At 42.5% G+C, this 19,353-nt stretch overlaps 1 protein-coding gene across 8 annotated transcripts in view; it reads left to right on the top strand.

Annotated features, from left to right (window-relative positions):
- MCTP1 (multiple C2 and transmembrane domain containing 1) overlaps positions 1 to 19,353 on the top strand; it is a 491,422-nt gene that overhangs the window by 42,962 nt on the left and 429,107 nt on the right. For 3 of the 8 annotated variants that reach the window (XM_036308582.1, XM_036308580.1, XM_036308579.1), the window contains exon 1: positions 3,418 to 5,287. The exons of 3 other annotated variants lie outside the window; for them this stretch is intronic. In XM_036308582.1, coding sequence (XP_036164475.1) covers positions 4,559 to 5,287 — 729 coding nt within the window. In that variant the 5' untranslated portion in view covers positions 3,418 to 4,558. Of the gene's footprint in view, positions 1 to 3,415; positions 5,288 to 19,353 lie in introns of those variants that run through there. 2 more of the 8 variants (XM_036308581.1, XM_036308583.1) reach the window with 2 other exon arrangements.

Raw genomic sequence — 19,353 nt, 5'->3', positions numbered from 1 at the left:
GCTTTCATGGATTGGTACAATCAACATCATCAAAATGTCCATACTACCCAAAGCAATCTATAGATTCAATGCACTCCCCATTAAAATACCAACGGCATATTTCACAGACCTACAATAAACTTTCCAAAAATTCATCTGGAATAAAAACAAAAACAAAAACAAAAACCCGAATAGCTGTGGCAATCCTGAGAAAGAAGAAAAAAGTAGGTGGGATCTCAATACAAGATATCAAGCTGTATTACAAAGCCACTGTTCTCATAACAGCCTGGTACTGGTACAAGAACAGACATATAGATCCATGGAATAGAATAGAGAACCCAGAAATCGACCCAAACCACTATGCTCAATTAATATTCGACAAAGGAGGCAAGAGCATACAATGGAGTCAAGACAGTCTCTTCAATAAATGGTGTTAGGAAAATTGGACAGATACATGCAAAAGAAAAAAGAAAGAAAGAAAGAAACTAGACCATCAACTTACACCATACACAAAAATAAACTCAAAATGGATAAAGGACTTAAACATAAGATGACCATAAAAATACTAGAGGAATCCACAGGCAGCAAAGTCTCAGACATATGAGGAAGCAATTTCTTCACTGATACTGCTCCTAGGGCAATGGAAACTAAGAGAAAATAAACAAATGGGACTACATAAAAATAAAAAGCTTTTGCACAGCAAAAGAAACCATCAACAATACATTTGACTTGTAATTGGGTCCATGTAGGGTGTGGTCAGCCCAGTTGATGTTATTATCCCTATTTTAGAGAGAGGAAATGAGGTCCTGAAGACATCTGGCCTGCATTGGGCGCTGGGATGGCAGCCAGGCTCCACTGAGAAGAGGACGCCTGAAGTGCCATTTAGTTGGCACTTTAACTCAAATAGTCCCATAAATGTTGTTTTCGTGCTTGCATTTATGTCCTTGAACTCATCAAGTGGACCTTGTGGTTCTGTTCACAACAGTCTTGTTGCTTGCCCAGGGCAAGGGCATAGATCGGTGCGTCTTTGAAGTTTCTTTCAATTATTTTATTCTATTTATTCATGCATTTTAAAACTAGGAAGCTGTGTGTTTTTGGAATCCTGTGGACCTGGGATCTGTTAATTATACAAGAAGTGACCTTGCAAGATCACTTAATATGCCTCAAAGCCAGTTCCTTTATCTATAAAATGAGGTTGCTGTGAGGATTACATATGTTAAAGGAGGCGAACCATTTAGCATCATGCTTGCGTACCCCATGTCCTAACTATGTCTAGTCCTGCCAGTTCTATCTTCAAAACATTGCCTATCTAGAATTTAACCAGTTTCACCACTTCTCACCTGCCCACTCACTCAAAGCCATCACTGCCCCTCACAGGTAGTAACAGCTGCTGTCTAAACTATGTTCCCACCCAGTCCTCTCCTCCACTTTATTGTCAACATAGAGGCTAGACTGAAACTTTAAAATGCAAGTTAGATTATAAAGAAACCCTGCTCAAAGCCCTCCAGTGGCTTTCCATCCCACCCAAGTCCAGAGTCCTCACTGTTGCCTACAGAGTCCTACAATGATCGCTTCCTTAGCCATCTCTGCAATATCTTCTCCTCCCATCCTGTTTCTCTGTTCCATATACTTTGTTTTCCTTATCATTTCTCAAGCTGAGCAAGTTCCTGCTTCAGCCCATTTGCATTTAATGTTCCCTCTTCTTGGAAAAACTTTCCTTCAGATTCACTACTTTGTTCCCTCCCTCACTTCCTTTGGGTTTCTGCTCAGATATTGCATTATCCATCACCTTCCCAACTTCCTCTATTTCAATATGTGATGCACATATTAATTTCATATTAATTCAATCAATAGGTGTTCTGTCAATGTTTAAGATGGATAGTAAATTGTAATAAATAGAAGAGGTAACATTTATTGAAGTCTTACTATGTGCCATGAATTTTGCTTGCCTTTGCAGGTGGCCATCTATCTTATTAGTGTACTCTGTCGCCTGCAATAGGTCTTACCTCAGATGATACCTCCAACAAGAAACCTTTTATTAGTCAAGGCAGAAGTGACCTTCACACCTCTTTATTCCCTACAGGGATCAGATTGTACTATTCAGCTTCCCCTTGTGTTGTAGAGTCTTTATAAGTATCTTCTCTTAAATACAATAAGACATTTAATGACAGAGATCGTATCTAGTACAAATTTATATAATGCACAATTTGTAGGACAGCCTCACATTTTATAATCCATCTCAGATGTTTAGAAAGAGTTAAATATGCTCTCAAGTTGTATAAATGAATTCACATGGATGGAGAAATGTGATTTGGGATCACAGATTTCAGAACCTGAAATCTCAGAGATAGTATAGTCAAGAAAAAATTTGGTAAAGAGAAAAGTGGAAATATTGAGGTATAAAAGTCAATTAAATGCATCAGTATGAGACTAAAGGTTGAATTGTGTAGAGTTATCTCCATGGGTCCATGGGCCCTTATCATATAAATATGACAAAATTGACATACTTATAAAGAGTTCTGGAAGAAGTAGTGGTCATTTCTTCTCACTTTTCTACAGTAATTCTATATTTCTTTACTTTTCTTCTTTATACTTTGTTTACATGTCCTAGAAAAACTAACAAGATACTTTTCCTATGTTAACGAGAAGAACACTTCTGGATATTTGCTGTTTCCTTTTGGGCTATCAGAGAATCTCTATATTCAGGTAATTTTTTGTGGTTGTGATACTTTCAACCTGCCCCTGTGAAAAAGTCTGAGGCACTGAGCTAAGTCCTCAGGGAGACTTTATATACATAAGGTAAGAAAAAGTAACAATAACATAGCAAAACCCCAAAACCCTTCCTATTGGCTTGCCAGATTTAGCAAATAAAAATACAAAACACTAAGTTAAATTTGAATTTCAGATAGACAACAGATAGCATTTTAGCATGTCTCATGCAATATTTGGGACATATGTACACTAAAAAAATATTCATTGTTTATTTGAAATTCAAATTTAATTGGGTGTCCTGTAATTTATCTATGAACCCTTCCTCCATAGACACCATTATGGTAGCCTGTTTTAATGTCTCCATGGGACTTTTCACTGTTATTGTCTGACTCGCATGCACTGGAAGATGAGCTTTATTAGGGTAGGGTCCTCTTTCCCTTGGTTACAGCTGCATCCCCAGAATCTATCAAAGAGCCTAGTACATAGCAGGTGCTCAATAAATATTTAAGTATTTGTTATAAAGGCAAGAAAAAATAGAAAAACGAAAAGGTTAGAGAGTCTGGTAACATCTCGAGGGCATACTGTTAGCTAGATGAGATTGGAATAGGCGTGGGGGGGGAGGGAAGCCCAGGTAACTCTTCCATGCTTTCCACATTTAGGGGTGCGGAGGGCAATGGAAGAGGGAAGGGGCACTGTGTCACCAGCCTTTCAAGAGACTCTCTCAGTAGAATTAGAAGACCGCGGATCAGTAGATTTGGAGAGAAGCAAAGTCTGAATGAGCTAAAAAGCCTTTTCTATTTGCCTTGGCAATGAAGCAAGTGAAGTAACCACAGGGAAATGCAATTGAGTGAAAAGAACAAGATTCCCTGCATTTGGAACGGGGGTCAGAGGCAGTGCGCATCTTTCCTGTCCTCGGCCACCTTAAACTTCCTGCAACTTCGGGGCTGGCCTTATTGTCAGACTCCAGAAATCTCTAGGCCCTGGTCGTAGGAGAAACACTGCACATATAAATAAAGAGCGGGGAGGGGTGGAGGGAGATGAAGTCAAGGCAGAAGAAATCTAACTCTCCTTTTGGACCGGAGCGCAACCGGGCGGGGGCAGCGGTGTTCAGCCCCAGAACTCAAGAGTGTTCATCTCGCCTGTGGAAGCTCGGCGTCCCGCAGGACCCACCGAAGGCGCACAGTCTCCGCTCTAGCTCACTTCATCGGACGCAGACGACGGCTGGCTGCTGCGTCCGGCGGCAGCCCTGAGCAGGCTGCGCGGGGAACTGTGGCTGGAGCCTAGGAAGCAGTCTGGCTCCACCCGGCTCTCGCCGGCCGGTCCTCCCATCTGGGAGCTGCAGGATGGTCCAGGAGTCTCCCTCGGGGCTGCTGGTCCGGGAATCTTCAGCCCCACGTTCCCGGTTGTGCGAGTCTCGCAGGGATCCAGTTGACAGGTGCTATCGACAGGGCACCGGGTGCCGTCCCTGGCGCACGCCCCGGGGCGCGTAGCCTCTGAACCTGGAAGCTACAAGGAGAGGGAGGCAGGGCGCGGCCTGGGGGACTCCGGTGGACTGGAGCCGTTGAGGTCGGAGCTAGAAACTTTACAGGCTTGGCAGCCGAGACTCAGCGACAGAGCCAGCCCACCCGGGCAGGTTCCGGGGGGAGAGGCAGCGCGGGAGTCCCACGGCCGGAGAACCGAGGCAGCGGCGTCTGTCCCCCGCGCTGGCCTGAAGCCGCGGGGCGCTCCCTGCTTCTGCTGCTGCGCCCCTCGCCGCCGCCGCCGCCGCCACCGCCGCAGGGCTCCGGGAGGAGGCACAGCCAGCGAGGGCGGTGGAGCAGGAGGAGGAGGCGGAGGAGGAGGGAAGAGGAGGAGCGGGGAGTGGAGGATGGAGCCCCAGGCTGCCGCAGCGGGCTCCTCCGAGTCTGCCGCTGCGCCCTCCTCCTTCCAGGCCCGGCTCTGGAAGAACTTGCAGCTGGGGGTGGCCAAGAGTAAGGGCGGCGGCAGCAGCGGGCGCACCGGGGGCCAGGAGCAGCGCACTGCGGCCACCCCGTCGCCCTCCCCGCCACCCCCTGGGGGCAGGCGGGAAGCACTGGCCGGAGCGGGTGGCACGGGCGGTAGGTGGATCGGCTTCAAGAAACGGAAGCAAGTGTTGGACCGTGTCTTCTCCTCCTCCCAGCCCAACCTGTGCTGCTCCTCCCCAGAGCCTCTGGAGCCCGGTGGCCCCGCCAGAGGCGAGCAGGGGTCCACGCTGCGCCGCAGGATCCGCGAGCATTTGCTCCCCGCGGGAAAGGGGCCCGCGGCAGCGACCGGAGCAGGCGGAGCGACGCCGCCTGGCGGACGCTCCCCAGACTCAGCTCCCTCTTCATCCTCTGCTTCTTCTTCCTTGTCCTCCTCGCCTCAGCCACCCCCGAGGGGGAACCGTGCCCAAGATGAGGGTGCACAGCGTCGGGGCGCCGCGGCGCACTTGTGCCATCAGAAGAGTTCCTCCCTGCCAGGCACTGCCAGCCTGGAGCAGCTGCTGGAGCCACCTCCACCCCCGGCGGGGGCAGAGCGGGCACAGAGCTCCAGGGAGCCTTGGACCCTGGAGAAGGGCGGGGAGTGCGGCGGCAGCCAGGTGAGTGCTGGGTGCCCGGGCCACGCCTCCAGCTTTGGGGGGACCGAGACCCCGAGACATGCGAGGGGGTGTGGGTGCTCCCAGGCAAATCAAATCGTGGAAAGAAAATGTCCCGCACCTGCTTAGTGAAGATAAGTCTTGCACCCCGACTTTACTTTGGGCAGAAATAGCTTTATGAGGTGACAGTGAAAGTGGAAGCATTAATGGTCGCCAAACAGGGGAGAAATGAAGTTAGACATAATTCAGGGTACTTTTTGGAGGTCTTCTAGAAGGACTCTCCACCATGTCTCACTTTGTCAAAAGAAAAACAAACCCCCAAACGTGAAAAGGATGACAACCATGGATGATGGTGGTGTGGAGGGGCCAGCACTGGACACACATGGTTTGCAGGAAGGAATAGAAATGCGAACAGTTGACTTAAAGGCAAACGCGTGGTAATGGCGTGGGGAAAGCCTTAGAGTAGAGGTTTGCTGACTTACCCACACTCCCTTCCTGAAACTTCCCGCGGCAAGTGGGTCGCTGCCCAACAAGTGAGCAGCCTGCGCGCTTCTCAGCCGACTTAGTGAAATGTGTTCCTGTGGCCTTTTCTAAGATGGAATAGTCATCCGAAGCAGCTGCCTTGTGAGTGTGCTGCTTCCTGCATCATGTTGACTCGGATCACGCAGGTGTATTAGGACAAGAATCCAGTAAACGTATGCAGGGCCCCAAGGCGCTCCATGGAGCGGCTGCCTGCACTCCCTCTGTCTTCTAGAGCAGTGGTTCTCAACCTTGGCTGCACATTAGAATCACCTGAGAATCTTTTTATTTTATTTTATTTTATTTTATTTTTTTTTGAGAATCTTTTTAAAATCCTGGTTTCTGGGCCTCATCCTCCGGAAATTCTTTTTCTTTGTTACTAATGTTGTGGCCCCACCCCATAACAAAGAAACAGAATTTCCAGAGGAGGAGGCCCAGGAATCAGGATTTTAAAAAGATTCCCAGGTGATTCTAATGTGCAGCCAAGGTTGAGAACCACTGTTCTAGAGGGAGGCTCTCCTTTTGTAAATGTTATTAAAACTTTAACTACAGAAAACATAAAGCTGTGTTTAGAAGGATAAGATATGGGAATAGATGCGCTTTCAGTTAAAACTCTTCGTAGTTTATTAGTATGGTTTCAGAAAATAGAGCAGAGTATGAGTGTTTTATTGTTTAATAAACACAGTTGAGTGCAGCAACCTGATGTTAGCTGATGTTGGAGGAAACTCCTGATGTTCTAGAAAATGTTTTTAGTTATTCTCAGAAGAGTAGGTAGGGGTATTATTGACAAAAAGCCCAAATAAACCTACTTTCCCCTTCATCTTGAAAAAGAATTTGAGAAGTCCTGTTTCTGGTTCCAAAAGTAAAGTTAAACAGTCATTTTAAAAGGATGTTTTAAATTCAGTAAAGATGAATACTATGTATTTAAAAAGTGTGGGGGTTTTTAGTGTGTACATAGCCTAATTATAAGAATTTTAGAGTTGGGGTACTGTTTACATTTGTTTTGATGAAATTTTGCAACCAAGAATAATAAGACAAATAATAATTGGATTAGATTGGATGGTAGAGATATTACTGCAAATGTTAACTTATTAAATTACTTTGCAGCTCACTGAAGCAAGATATTTTCAAAGTAACAGCAGGGATTCTGAATTGGTATTTATGTTTATTTTTACCTGAAAGTTTTCAGACACCATCAATATTTATTTCAAAAATGCTGCTGTATAAATATGAATTTCATATTCAAAATACCTAAACCTATTATGGAGAAGACACTAAACATTATGTGTGTGCCTTCACCATATACTGGCCACTTTATAGCCATACATGGTTTAATCTCTGTAACAGTCCTACATGATCAAAGTTCTTGTTTCCATTTTTATGGATTAGGGAACCAATACTTGAAGAAATTAAAATAACTTTTCTAGGGTCACATGATTGATAAATGATAGAGGTTTTGTAGTCAAGTCATTCTCCAGAATCTTTTCCCATGACTAGTTACCTTTGACAAGTTTTAGAACTTAGTTTCTGAGATGACTTCAGTCCTATTGATTAATAATACCTGCAAGTTTATGTATGTCCTGGAGTTTTTTTTTTCCATCCCTAGAATCAGTCCTATGATGGATTAGCTATATTAACTTGTTCTTTGTTCTCTGTGATTCATTCATTGTTGCATATCTATTATGTCATAGTTACAAATGACAGTCATACCATCTATAGTTCTAAAGAAGCTCTTAATTATAAAGAACTAGCATTTTAGTGAAGACACAGAAGAAATAAAAAAGCTAAAATATCTTTCAAAGAATAGGTGAAAGGTGGGTATAGGCAGGACAGTAAGCCCTGAGGGGCTTGTGCCTTGCCGGACACAGTCCTGGGGAGAGGCACTGTTGGTGGTTTCCAACATCTGCTAATGGAGCCTTGTTCTCTGAGAATTGGACAGTTTTCTCTGTCACGAGTCACAAATCCAGGTTTGAGCAGCACTTGCTCACTGATGCAGAAGAGAGGATTCCTGAGTCCTCTAAATACTTCTCTGCCCAACTCAACGGGCCCACTCACCTCTCTGAATGGGGAAGAGGAAGAAATAGGGTTGGAACCTGGAACAGGATGAGGACTCACCAAGGTGCCCAGGAGTAGGCTTAGCTCTGCAGCACCCTTCCAAGCTCCCTTCCTATCTCAGAGATCTTCCCTGGCGCTCTGAGCACATCATCTGCAAAAATACTTGGGCATGGGCTAGAGTGTGTAGCACATGTAGATTTCAGTTTTATTCACAGTTCACAAGAACAGATGGGAACACATGAAAGAGAAGACAATGAAAGCATAAAATCCATCTTCAGATGGCCTAGATAAAAAGAACTCTCTTTTAAGGGAGAAAGAACATTTGTTGCAAAAAACAAGACAAATTGCTCAATTTTTCTCTTGTTCTCTGCTTGATCCTGGCATCAGCCATGTTCTCCAAACATTCCCCACCTCTCCATCCCCCAGCCCAGCATGAAGCCCCAACAGCATATGTGCACATACTCTGACACTGGGTAGAGATGTCAAGCCAAAAATCAGATTGGGTTGCTGGGGCAAGAGATTTGGAAGTCAGTGCTGAACAGTGATTAAAACGGAACAAGCTACCTCCCATGCCCCTGCCAACCCTCGTGCTATTATGTTTTCTTTAGCCAAACATACCTTTGCAATGCACTATAACACATTTGACACTGTCTTGCATGTTATATAACATGCATTATTTAAAATAATCTGCTTTGGAAAAGAAAGAAACTCCTTTCGTCCCACTGATTCTCGTTCACGTGCTGGGCCATATTGTCACACCAGATGCATTTCATTTTCTGCAGCACAGATGGGAAAGATGCTTTCTCAATTTGTGTGCATATAAAAAATATGCCAATTTTATGTATTCTGTCTTGATGAGTTACTAAAATTATATTCTGCTAGAATCAGGGAATCAGTATTTTAAGATAAATAGTGAAGAATGAATATGCTGCATTTCTTAGTGTTTTAACAAAAAGCTTGTAGTGCTCATGAATGTTAAACTTTTATTGTTTTTCCTTTACATTTATTTTGTTAAAATTGTCTTCATAGAGGAATAAAAATGTTTTATTCAAGGTGTTATAGAAATGTTTCAAAACATAGTAAGAGGAATATTCATTCGCTGGGATGAAATTCCTGAAACACATCTTTATGCCCTGACAAAAAGTGGAACAATATCTTCTTACATTCAGTCTATATGTGAAATGGATCTTGCTTTATTAATTAGCTGACCTTTTAAAGAAAGCCTGTGTTTTCAAAAATTATTTTAAAAGGTGATTTGAGTTATTTTTTTGCTGTTTATTTTCAGGTATCTTTAATATTACTTCAAAGAACATAACTTAATCTTGGGAAGGTCCAAATTAAAAAAAGAATTTCTAACAGAAATGATTAAAACCATTTTAAAAATCTATAATTACAAAAAGCCGCCCCGAATAACATTAGTAGCTTTTTCAAAATGTGTGTGTGTGTGTGTGTGTGGGGGGGGGGGGGGGGGTCAGGAGTGGGAGGGAGATGAGACATTAGGACATTTTGGAGCAGGCTGTGCAACAAACATTTTTGTTTGTTGTGTTGTAGCATTCTTGAAAAATACTGAGATCTTCAGGTCATTCCAGAGGAAGGGAGTGAAAAGCATGAGTAAGAGGGTTACTTTAGAGTGAAATTATTTCCCTGTAACCTTTGGTTACTATCCTGGGTATCTGGCAGATTTGAGTAGAGCTATGAATATTGCATAAAGGGAAGTGTTAAAACATAGATATTGTATGAAATGGGCTTGAAACATAGCTTAATAAACATCAGTAGTGTTATTATTGAACAGTACATTAAAGTTTTGCCACTGCCACCATTACAAATAAGTGGGTGTTAAAAAAGCAGGGAGCTTTGCTGGTCCATTTAATTTAATTTCAGGTATTTTACTTGCTGTGGTGGCCAAAATAGCTAAAAATTAACCAAGGTAGTACTGGTGACATAATAAGTTAACACAGTAAAAAAAAAAAAAAGAATCTTACATTACTTTTGGTAAGTACACACACATTATCATGGAAAAATGAATAAATACTTTGAGGGATGAAATAGGATTAATAGATTTATAAAGGAACTAGAACAGACATTTCCTCTTTTCTTTTGCCCCATTTTTTGAACATAAGGGATGATTTCACAAATTAAAGGTTAATAATCTATCTTTGGTACCTTAGGAAGCATGTAGTGTAATTTCTTTGCTCATGATGATTATCAAAATGTTTGTCAACTCTACATTGATGAAGAGTAAAAAACATGCCTGGATGACATTGTAAGCATTGACAAAATCTGCAGATTCAGAAATTAGGATCATACATTTTTTGTTGTTAATTCATACTATTTACAGTATCACAGCACACACCTGTTTTAGAAAGGGAGCCATTGATCTTTTGAAATCTGAAACTTTTGACTTCTTCTTTTGCTGGAAAACTTACTAAAAATACATATTTCCCTGCCTCAATAAGCCAAGCATCCTAAATAAAACCCTTTCTTGATAAGTGGGGATCATTGTTTGAATATTGACTTTTGGAGGTTTTATTTAATGTGAATGAAATAATGTCTTAGAACTTGTTTTAGATAAGCTTCCCTGTTTTCATAAAATTACAGTATAAAATATACCTATCTATGACAAGTTTATCTTTCTATAAAGTTAATTATTGAAAGGTGTGAGGCATCCTTCCTCAAGCCAATTTTTTACTTGACAAATAATCTTTCCTGTATTTGTGAATTTTGATTTGTCAGCACCATTAAAAATATCATATATTTTATTTCCTGCATGATTAACTTTATGTGCCATTTTGATTTCCTTGTCATTATCAACCTTTCCTTTTAACTGACATTGCTTTTTATAAATCAGGTGTAGAAAGTGATGACTATCCTTCAACAATTCAAGGTTTTATGCAAAGAGATTTTCCCTCCAGTGTAACCAGTTTCTTTCCTTTTAAATATGTTTTTATTGATTTAGAGAGAGAGGAAAGGAGAGGGAGAGAGAGAAACATCGATGATATAGAAACATGGATGGGTTGCCTCCTGCACGCCCCAATAGGTGTAGAGCCCCCAAAACCTGGGCATGTGCCCAGACCAGGAATTGAACTGGTGACCTCACCGATACACAGATGATGTTCAATTAACTGAGCCACATGTAACCAATTTCTAATTAGAATTTTGTTTCAGCAGAATATCAGGCCATGATTTCCCTGATGTCTTCAAATATTTGTATTTAACATTAGTCTGAATGTAAGCAATGCAAAAAACTCTGTTTTTTTTTGAAAGTCCTGCTTACTGCCTTCTTAAGAGAACAATTTTCCTGTGAAGTCTTTTTTCTGATATTTTATACCAGCCTAATTTCCATTCTCTTGGATCCTGGCTGATCTGGAAAATTGCAACACATGATAGACAAATGGACCTCTGGGCATTTTAGGATCAATGCCTCCTCCTAATCCCACCATTTTCACCTATTCTGCTTCAGCCTGAGCTGCCTGCACCAGCACTGCTAGAGTAGAATTTGGCAAATCCTAGTACCATTGACCTATTTAATTGACATTGTAAAAACGGTTCAGGGAGAACCATTCAATAAATGGTTGCTGAATGAATGATGCAATGAATGGATGGGCTAGAGCTGTTCAGAGGTAAGTTGTCTAGAAAAGTTTCACAATCCTTTACAGCTGTGTAATGATGTTAATGCCTTCTTGATTCCGAGTCTTTTTAAGCCTGACAGATGTGGCTGATATTTCTCTCTTCTCCCAGCTGGTGGCTTGGCAGTTTTCAGCTGCATTTTAACCTGGTTTATGCCTGTAAGCGTGAAGGGAGGGCCTGAGCCTGCTAAGTGGCTGCCATATTGTGCTCACATGGACTATGGGGGAGTGGTTTCTATTTCTGAGGTCTCTGGCTCAGGGATGCATTTCTTGGTGCTGGTCTCTGACTCCCGGAATCCGATTTTGCACCTCAGTCTCCTTGTCTGGCCTCTGCCATTGCACCCCCACATCTGGATTCCAGACACCTGCTGACTATCCTTACCTTATGATCTCTGAGTCTTAAACTCTGCTCTTGAATCTTAGCTCAAGATACTTTCCTGCTGCACTGCTATTTTTCCTCAAACCCATTTCCTTGCGATTGGTTAAAATCCCAGTCTTGATCAGGAGTCTTGCCCTCCCTAGCCTGGCCCATTCTGCTGCCTCTTGAGTGCCAAGGGTGTGAACTGGGGTTCAGAGACTTGGCCAGTTGCTTTTCATAGCAAATCACATCCCCTGTCTAATGCTGAGACTATTTATAAAACACTAAAGCCGCTCTCCAGAAAATCTGCATTGCCAGTCAACTGCACTCGCCTATAAAGGGGTGTTTCTTCCCCCTGGGACACAAAGCTAGAGCTGATCTTCTCATTGAGCTCCTTGCTCTTTCTCCATGTCCCTACTCCCTTCTCTCCTATTTTGAAAGCACTCATATGCCTATTCTTTAGCCTCACCACCTTTTTATTTAGTCCTGCCTTCTTTCTTCTTCTTTTTTTCTTAATATTTTCCCTTCTGTCTCTCTGCCTGCAAAGCTATTTTTGCATCTGGATCTGTTCTCTCCCATGTGGCAGCCACTAGCCACACATGGCTATTGAGCAGTGGAAATTGTGCTATAAGTGTAAAAAACACACTGGATTTCAAAGCCTTTGCACAAAGAAAGTAAAATATCTAATTACTATTTTTATATTACTTGCAGTTGAAATATTATTTTGGACATAATTAATTAAATAAAATATTATTAAAGTTAATTTCATCTGTTTTTTTCTTTTCGTAAATGTGGCTACTACAAAATTTAAAATATGTATGTAGCTCACATGTTTATATTTATTGAACATCACTGATCTAAAGCCAGAGTTCAAATTCCATTGATAACAGGGGTCAAAGCAAAGAGGGTTTGGTGGGGCCTGTGGTGAACCAGGAGCCCTTGCCCCTTTGAAGGGGCTGCTGTTTCTCAGCCCCAGATGACTGTCTTAGTGAAAAAAGCAGTGTTGCCAGAGTTTCTGCCTTCTTTGATAGAAGCCCAAAGTCTGAAATTTTGTGTGAAGTCTCCAGAATTTTGAATTTTGTTTTTAAACTTATCTTTATTGTTGAAAGTATTAAAGATGTCCCCTCTGTTCTGGATCGTTCGGGCGCCAGATGCCGGGGTCCAACCCCAGCAGGTCCAGGGGTCCCCAAAGGCGTAGACGGAGTCGGCGAAGAAGGAAGGACACGGAGACAGCGTTCAGTTGATCAGCAGCCTAGCCAGGATCTCCAGCCAGGATCTCCAGCCAAGTTCTGGTCTGGATCTCCAGAGAGGTTCTGCTGTTTATTGTCTTGTTACATCCGTATTTATACCAGTTGATTTTAATTCTGTCAATTTCTATTACAAAGGTTAGGGCGTTTCTTATCTCCATTCCAGGGAGTAAAGATTAGGTAGCTTAAGCATGATTGTTTGTAGTTAAAGTGATTAACTACCCGCCTGGCACTTAGTTAAGGAGTTTCATCCCATCCCTAACTTCAGGGAAAAATCCCTACCTGGGGAAACAACCTTTCTCAGAGAGGTGACCTTGGTTAAAACACACAGCGCTAAGGGGAGCAAAACATATTAAGAGCAGTATGCTATCTACGTCAGGTCCCTTGAAGCATATGCTGTGCAGATGTTTCTATCCTGCAGCGACTGTGTCAAGCAGCAAGGATGGACTGGCTTCCAGCACTCTGTGTTTCCCTCCTGCCCCCCACTAACCCCTCCTCCACACCTGCCCCTTCCCCCCCAGGGCCTGGACCACTCTATTGTCTGTGTCCATGGGCTATGCATATATGCATATTACACTCTTCTCCCACCCACCCCCACCCCTGTCTTCCCTCTGAAATTCGTCAGTCTGTCCCATGCTTATCTGTCTTTGACTAATAATTTGTACTTTTAAAAACACAGCACAAGGTAAATAAAATGTATCTCTGGACTGAATTTAGTTATCAGTTTGAGGCTATCAGTTTGACCTTTGGACTCCAAGAGCTCATGTCTGATTTCTCCTCCCCTCCCCCTACTAGGAATGTTATTTGGGACATAGTAGGTGTAAATACATTTTACAAAATAACAAAACCAGGAGTGGTGGGATGGAATCCGGAATGCAGTATGTTGAGGGGTGTGTGGAAAGAGGAGGTGGGGACAGGGAGCAGGCCAAGCAGTTTGGTTCTATCCAGAGGATTAAAGAAAGTGGTAGTAGGAGAGTGAGAACAGTGTTGGGATGGGATCAGGGGAAGGTTTTTAGTTTCTTTAATGGATAGCACCTGAGTGGGCTGATGAGAAGTGTGTAGAGAAGTTGAGGTTAAAGGGGAAGGTGGGGGCAATCAACGGGATGAGGTCCCTGTTATGCCCAGATTTCAAGATCCCCAACAGACCACGCGAGGGAGCCAGCTGTGTCCGATGCAAAAGCAGAGAACTAGTTCGGCTCCCTGACCACACTCACCGATGCAACGTTGCAACAGTAAGCCCAGTGGCAGAGAGAGACCTAGCCCGATGGGAAGAGGAGTTTTATAGGGGGGTGGAGTAAGGGCAGGAGAGGGGACTGTGGGTCCCTCCGACTGGCCAGGCGCAAGTTGGTGTGTCATTACACAGGATGTGGTCATATTGATGGCGTGCACTTCCCTTGATTATCATTGGTTAGTCCAGAGAAATCCTGGGTGTGGCTAGCAGAGGCTTGGGCTTCCGGGAAGAAGCCTTGCCGAGCACATGGCTGCCCAAAAATGGAGGACCCAGGGTAAGATGGAGGGCGTAGTCCTCGCCCTTTCAGTCCCTAAGGAGATGTGTGGGGGTGGGTTCCAGGGGAAGTGGTAGCCTCAGCCAGAAGGTAGATGCAGGTAAGAAGCAGGTTTGCTGGCAGCAATTTAAGGGTGTTTCCACCTGATGGCCTCTGCCTTATTTCAAAGTTCAGTTAGGATTTGGACACAGGGGCATGGGGGAAAGAATATGGCCATCGGCACAGATGAATAAGTGCCCGGTGTATACGAGGAATGGAGAGTCAGTATTGGGCTGAGGCCCAGGGCATGGGAAGGGAGGCAATGGGGATTTTAGGGTCAAATGGGCCAGACTGAGGGCGGATAGGGAAGCCTGGAAGCATTTGAGCAGAGGAGATGGGGTCGAGTGAGCCTTAGAAGGGTCAAGTTGGGAGCAGAGGCAGGAGACCATGCCCATGCAGAGGCCGCAACAGTCCCAGTGAGAGCTGGGCAGTAACCTGACCTGGGGCTGGGAAGATGGAAAGATCTGAAAGACCAGCATGTGGCTGAAGCTTCAGAGAAAGGGAAAGGGGAAGGAATGAGTCAAAGCATGTTTTCTTTTTTTGGTTCAGAAATGCTTTCCCTGAAAAGTCTTTTTCTTGGAAAGGGGAGGGGAGGGTTGACTTCTGAGTGTGCATCATGCAGGGTGGTTGAGGGTGCCAACTCCTGAGTGGCAGATTGTTAGTTATTAACTGTAAAAGCCCATATTCTTTATAGTTATTTTGAATTTTTCTTGAATAAGTCTCCTTTTCTCTGCTGCATTAGGCATTGAATACAAAGAATGGAGTAAAAGAAAGGGCAAAATGTATGTTTGTCAGTTAAAAAAAATCAGGCAAAACGAAAAAACTTCCTATATATCCCTATAACGTAGACTCCTATGGAGCCTGATATCAGAGTGGCTACATATTTGAAGAAATAGTTATAATTAAAGGGTTTAGAATCCATGGACTCTGTTGGAAATTTTTATTCTTAAGGCAATGTACTTCAAACGGTTCTCTCTCAGATGGAAGGTTGGTCTGTGCATGGCAAATGATCAGTTTTTGAAGATTGCAAGGAGGCATTCTCTCAAAATGGAAACCATAGTCTATCTTTGCCTTTAAGCCACATTTGACTCCTATTCTTGTATCGAAATGTAAAATAGCGTTTGATAAAAGAAAAAGTCACATTTTTAGGGTTGCCTTTGAATAATATTTTCACCACACCAAATTAGAAGTTTGAATGTTTTCCAAAATATCATTTGAGATTGGAATAGATTTTGCAGACAACTTCTATGTAGCTACAAAGCTGTTGCCAGACCCCTGACCCAGAGCAGATATGGCTGCACCTTCCCCTCTCCTCTCTTTGCACCCTTCTATTTTTATAAGGAAGCTGGAGGTGAGGGACAGGGATGAGGTCCAGCTGAGGCTGTGATCTCACCTGGTTCTCTCTGGTCTTGCATATATGCCAATTCAACTCAACAGTTTCCTGTAAAAAACATTGATTTAACCATTTTTAACAAATCCTCACTGGAGGATATTTTTCCCATTGATTTTTTTTTTTTTTTTTTTTAGAGGGAGTGGAAGGGAGGGAGAGAGAGAGAAAGAGAAAGAGAGAGAGAAAGGTAGAAAGACATTGATGTGAGGGAGACACATAAGTTGTTGCCTCCTACAGCCGAGGTATGTGTCCTTGACTGGGAATCAACCCGTGATCCTTCGGTCCTCCGGCCAAGGGTCTAACCACTGAGGAACCAGCCAGGCTGACTTAACCCTTTTGGTCATCACTCCCCAGCCCCTCTCTGCTCTTTTGGCCTCTCTGGCAGCATCCATTTACTCTAGACTCGGGCTGCTACTTTTGTGACTAATAGCTGCCTCTGTGGGAGTCAGCTGAGTGAGACTCAGGGCAACAGGCAGGGACACCTTTATTTTGCAGTTTCCAGACCCCATACTATTTGCCTCTTTTCAAGGAAGTTAGAACTTTGTGAAGTGTTCTTATATTGGTTCCTCTCTACCTGACATTTCACTTTCTCTGGCTTCAACGTTTTTCTTCCTGGGTATATGCCAGAATATGAGGGAGAACTATATGGAACTTGCCACGAAAGGATTGCTGTCTCTTGGACTATCAGCCGTGGTTAGGCTACTTACCTCTGTCACAGGATTCCCCAGGTGGTGTGGTATTTGGTTGGCTCTTTATTCTTTGCACTCCTACTACTTGCCATTCAGTTATTTCACTTCTCTTTCTTTCCTGGGAAAATTAAAAAAAAAAAAATCAGGGAATTTTTTTATTAAAGGCTTTTTATAATATAGTTTTTCACAATGAAGTTTAAACAATAGGCTTCTATGATGTTTTGTGTGGCTTTGGCATATGCTGTACACACACACACACACACACACACACACACACACACACACACACACTAGGCCCTTTACCAGGAATGGCTTATTTATGTACCTATTTTTTCACACACATAGTATTTTCCACCGGAGTCAAAGATAATCAGACTAACTCCAGTATTTCCCCACGTCTAAATTTAATCTGATAGTATTGCATGTCAATGATAACATAGTATTTACAAATGGTTTAAGTTTATCTAGTTTGAGTGGCTGTACAGTCACCAGTTCAGCCAAAGAGAAACACACACACACAGTTAGAAGACAGCTTTTGTGGTTTGCTACGGGTGTGTTTTAGCAAGGGAATGAGGAATCTTGCTTTGTATTTAAACTAAAGTGTAAAGAATGCCTGTTCTTCAGTAGAATAACCATTCTTCTTTAAGTATCTATCTTACAGCCACCACGGAAGAGAGGTCATTGAATTATTCCCTTAATCTTTTGAAACCTAGCTGCCACAATAACTAATGTCTGTCATTAGTATTTTCAAGCCTGGCCTGGCTTTACCATCACAAAGTGATCCTTACAAGTAAAAAAAATAATGAGGCACTTTGTTAAGCTTCTTTATTGATATAATTCAGCTTTTAATTAGAGAAAAAGTGAGGCCTTTAGGATAATAAAGATGTATTGTCATAATCACAGGAAGCTCACTTTTTGGAAATCACCTCAAAAAGAGGGTGGGAAAATAACTGAATTAGGAACCATGGGGTCTGGGCAGCAGAGCCTTTGTGCTATTTCTGTTAATGTTGCTAACAATTCTATTTTTTAAATGATAATTTTTATTGATTTCAGAGAGGAAGAGAGAGGGAGAGAGAGATAGAAACATCAGTGATGAGAGAGAATCATTGATTAGCTCACCCCTGCACGCCCCACACTGAAAATTCACCCACATGTGCCCTGACTAGGAATCAAAAAGTGAGCTCCTGGTTCATAGGTCGACGCTCAACCACTGAGCCATTCTGGGTCAGCGCTAATGATTCTTAGTGGCTTTTTATAAAAAAAATTTTCTTAACACCATTTTATTACTTTATTCATTCTCTTAATCATATCTGAATTGCATCCTGAGTTGGTGTACAAGTGTCCATTTCACATTTGAAATTTTCTTTTTTTTCTTCCTTTTAGGAGTATAAATCTAATGTGAGTTTCAAGCAGCTACACAAAATTTGTATTTGGTGCCAGAAATTTGTTGTGTGAACTAGTTTGCATAAGTATCCATGAACTTCTTCATAGTGATATCTATTGTGGTAGGGTTTGGCTTTTATTTCTTTGCTTTTGAATGAAGTTTTGTTAAATCACAATGAATATTCATCTTCTGAAGTTGTATTACAGGAGGTAGGACACATCATTGTGGTCCTCCCAAGCCCACTCTGTACTGGGTTCTCTTTGCTCAATTGTTCTATCTTACTTCTGACGTAAGGCTAATTATCAGGTGGGGCCATTTTAAAATAACACTTTATATCTCGTATTAATCCTAGCTAAACGTACAGCACATCTATTATGTATTGGCACTATTTTAAGTGTTTTCTATGTCTTAACTTAATTGACTATCACACTTTCTGTTGTATTTTCTACATGAATAAACTGAACCACAGGAGATTAAGTGACATGCCCAAAGTCAGTATAATTTGAATACAGCTTGTCCGTCCCTTATGAGATACAAAGGAAGGCTGTCTGAAGTAGATTGTGCCTGAGACGCCCATCTTAGGGAAACAAAACTCCAAGTGGAAGTTTGGGATGAAGTTTTACAGCCTCATCTGCCTCCCCATCTCAGTAGCGATGTTACAGCTCTCCTTTGCCTCCACCATTTCCTTCCCATCTTTCTTATTTCAAAGGTTATCTTACAACAAGTACATTGAATAAAAGCAGATTTAGTGGAACAGTTAGAAGATTTTGGTATCAGGCTTAATCCTGGCTCTATCACTTACTTCTTGCTATTGGTAAGCTCTCTTAAGTTCTCTTTGATTGTTAGATAAAGATATGGCTAGCAACTTTCACATCCCAGTCCTACTTAAAAAAATTCTTCCTCAACAGGTACCCCACTAGATCAATATTTCTGCTATTGATTTGTTATTAGAGACACGTTATAAGTTACAGGACCCTTGTAATTATGCATTTTCTATATTCTTTAGTCTCATCTCTTAACATAACTGTGGGGTGATTAGGAAGACTGCTTGTTGAACAAATCTAAAGCATTTTGGTCATTAATGCTTTCTTGTTCCACGAAAGGAATGGTATTAGTGGAAAGAAACAAAATAGGTCTGTCTGCTAGGCATTCTTTATGCAGTATCTATATATATAAAAGCCTAAGCTACTGTTACAACAGAACGACCAGAACGACCTGAACAACCAGTCGCTATGACACGCACTGACCACCAGGGGG

This window comes from Myotis myotis, unplaced genomic scaffold (genome assembly GCF_014108235.1).
Source record: "Myotis myotis isolate mMyoMyo1 unplaced genomic scaffold, mMyoMyo1.p scaffold_m19_p_5, whole genome shotgun sequence".
NCBI classification, from domain to species: Eukaryota; Metazoa; Chordata; class Mammalia; order Chiroptera; family Vespertilionidae; genus Myotis; species Myotis myotis.
The sequence above is the reverse complement of the archived record's forward strand: the minus strand, read 5'-3'. Positions and strand labels throughout refer to the sequence as shown.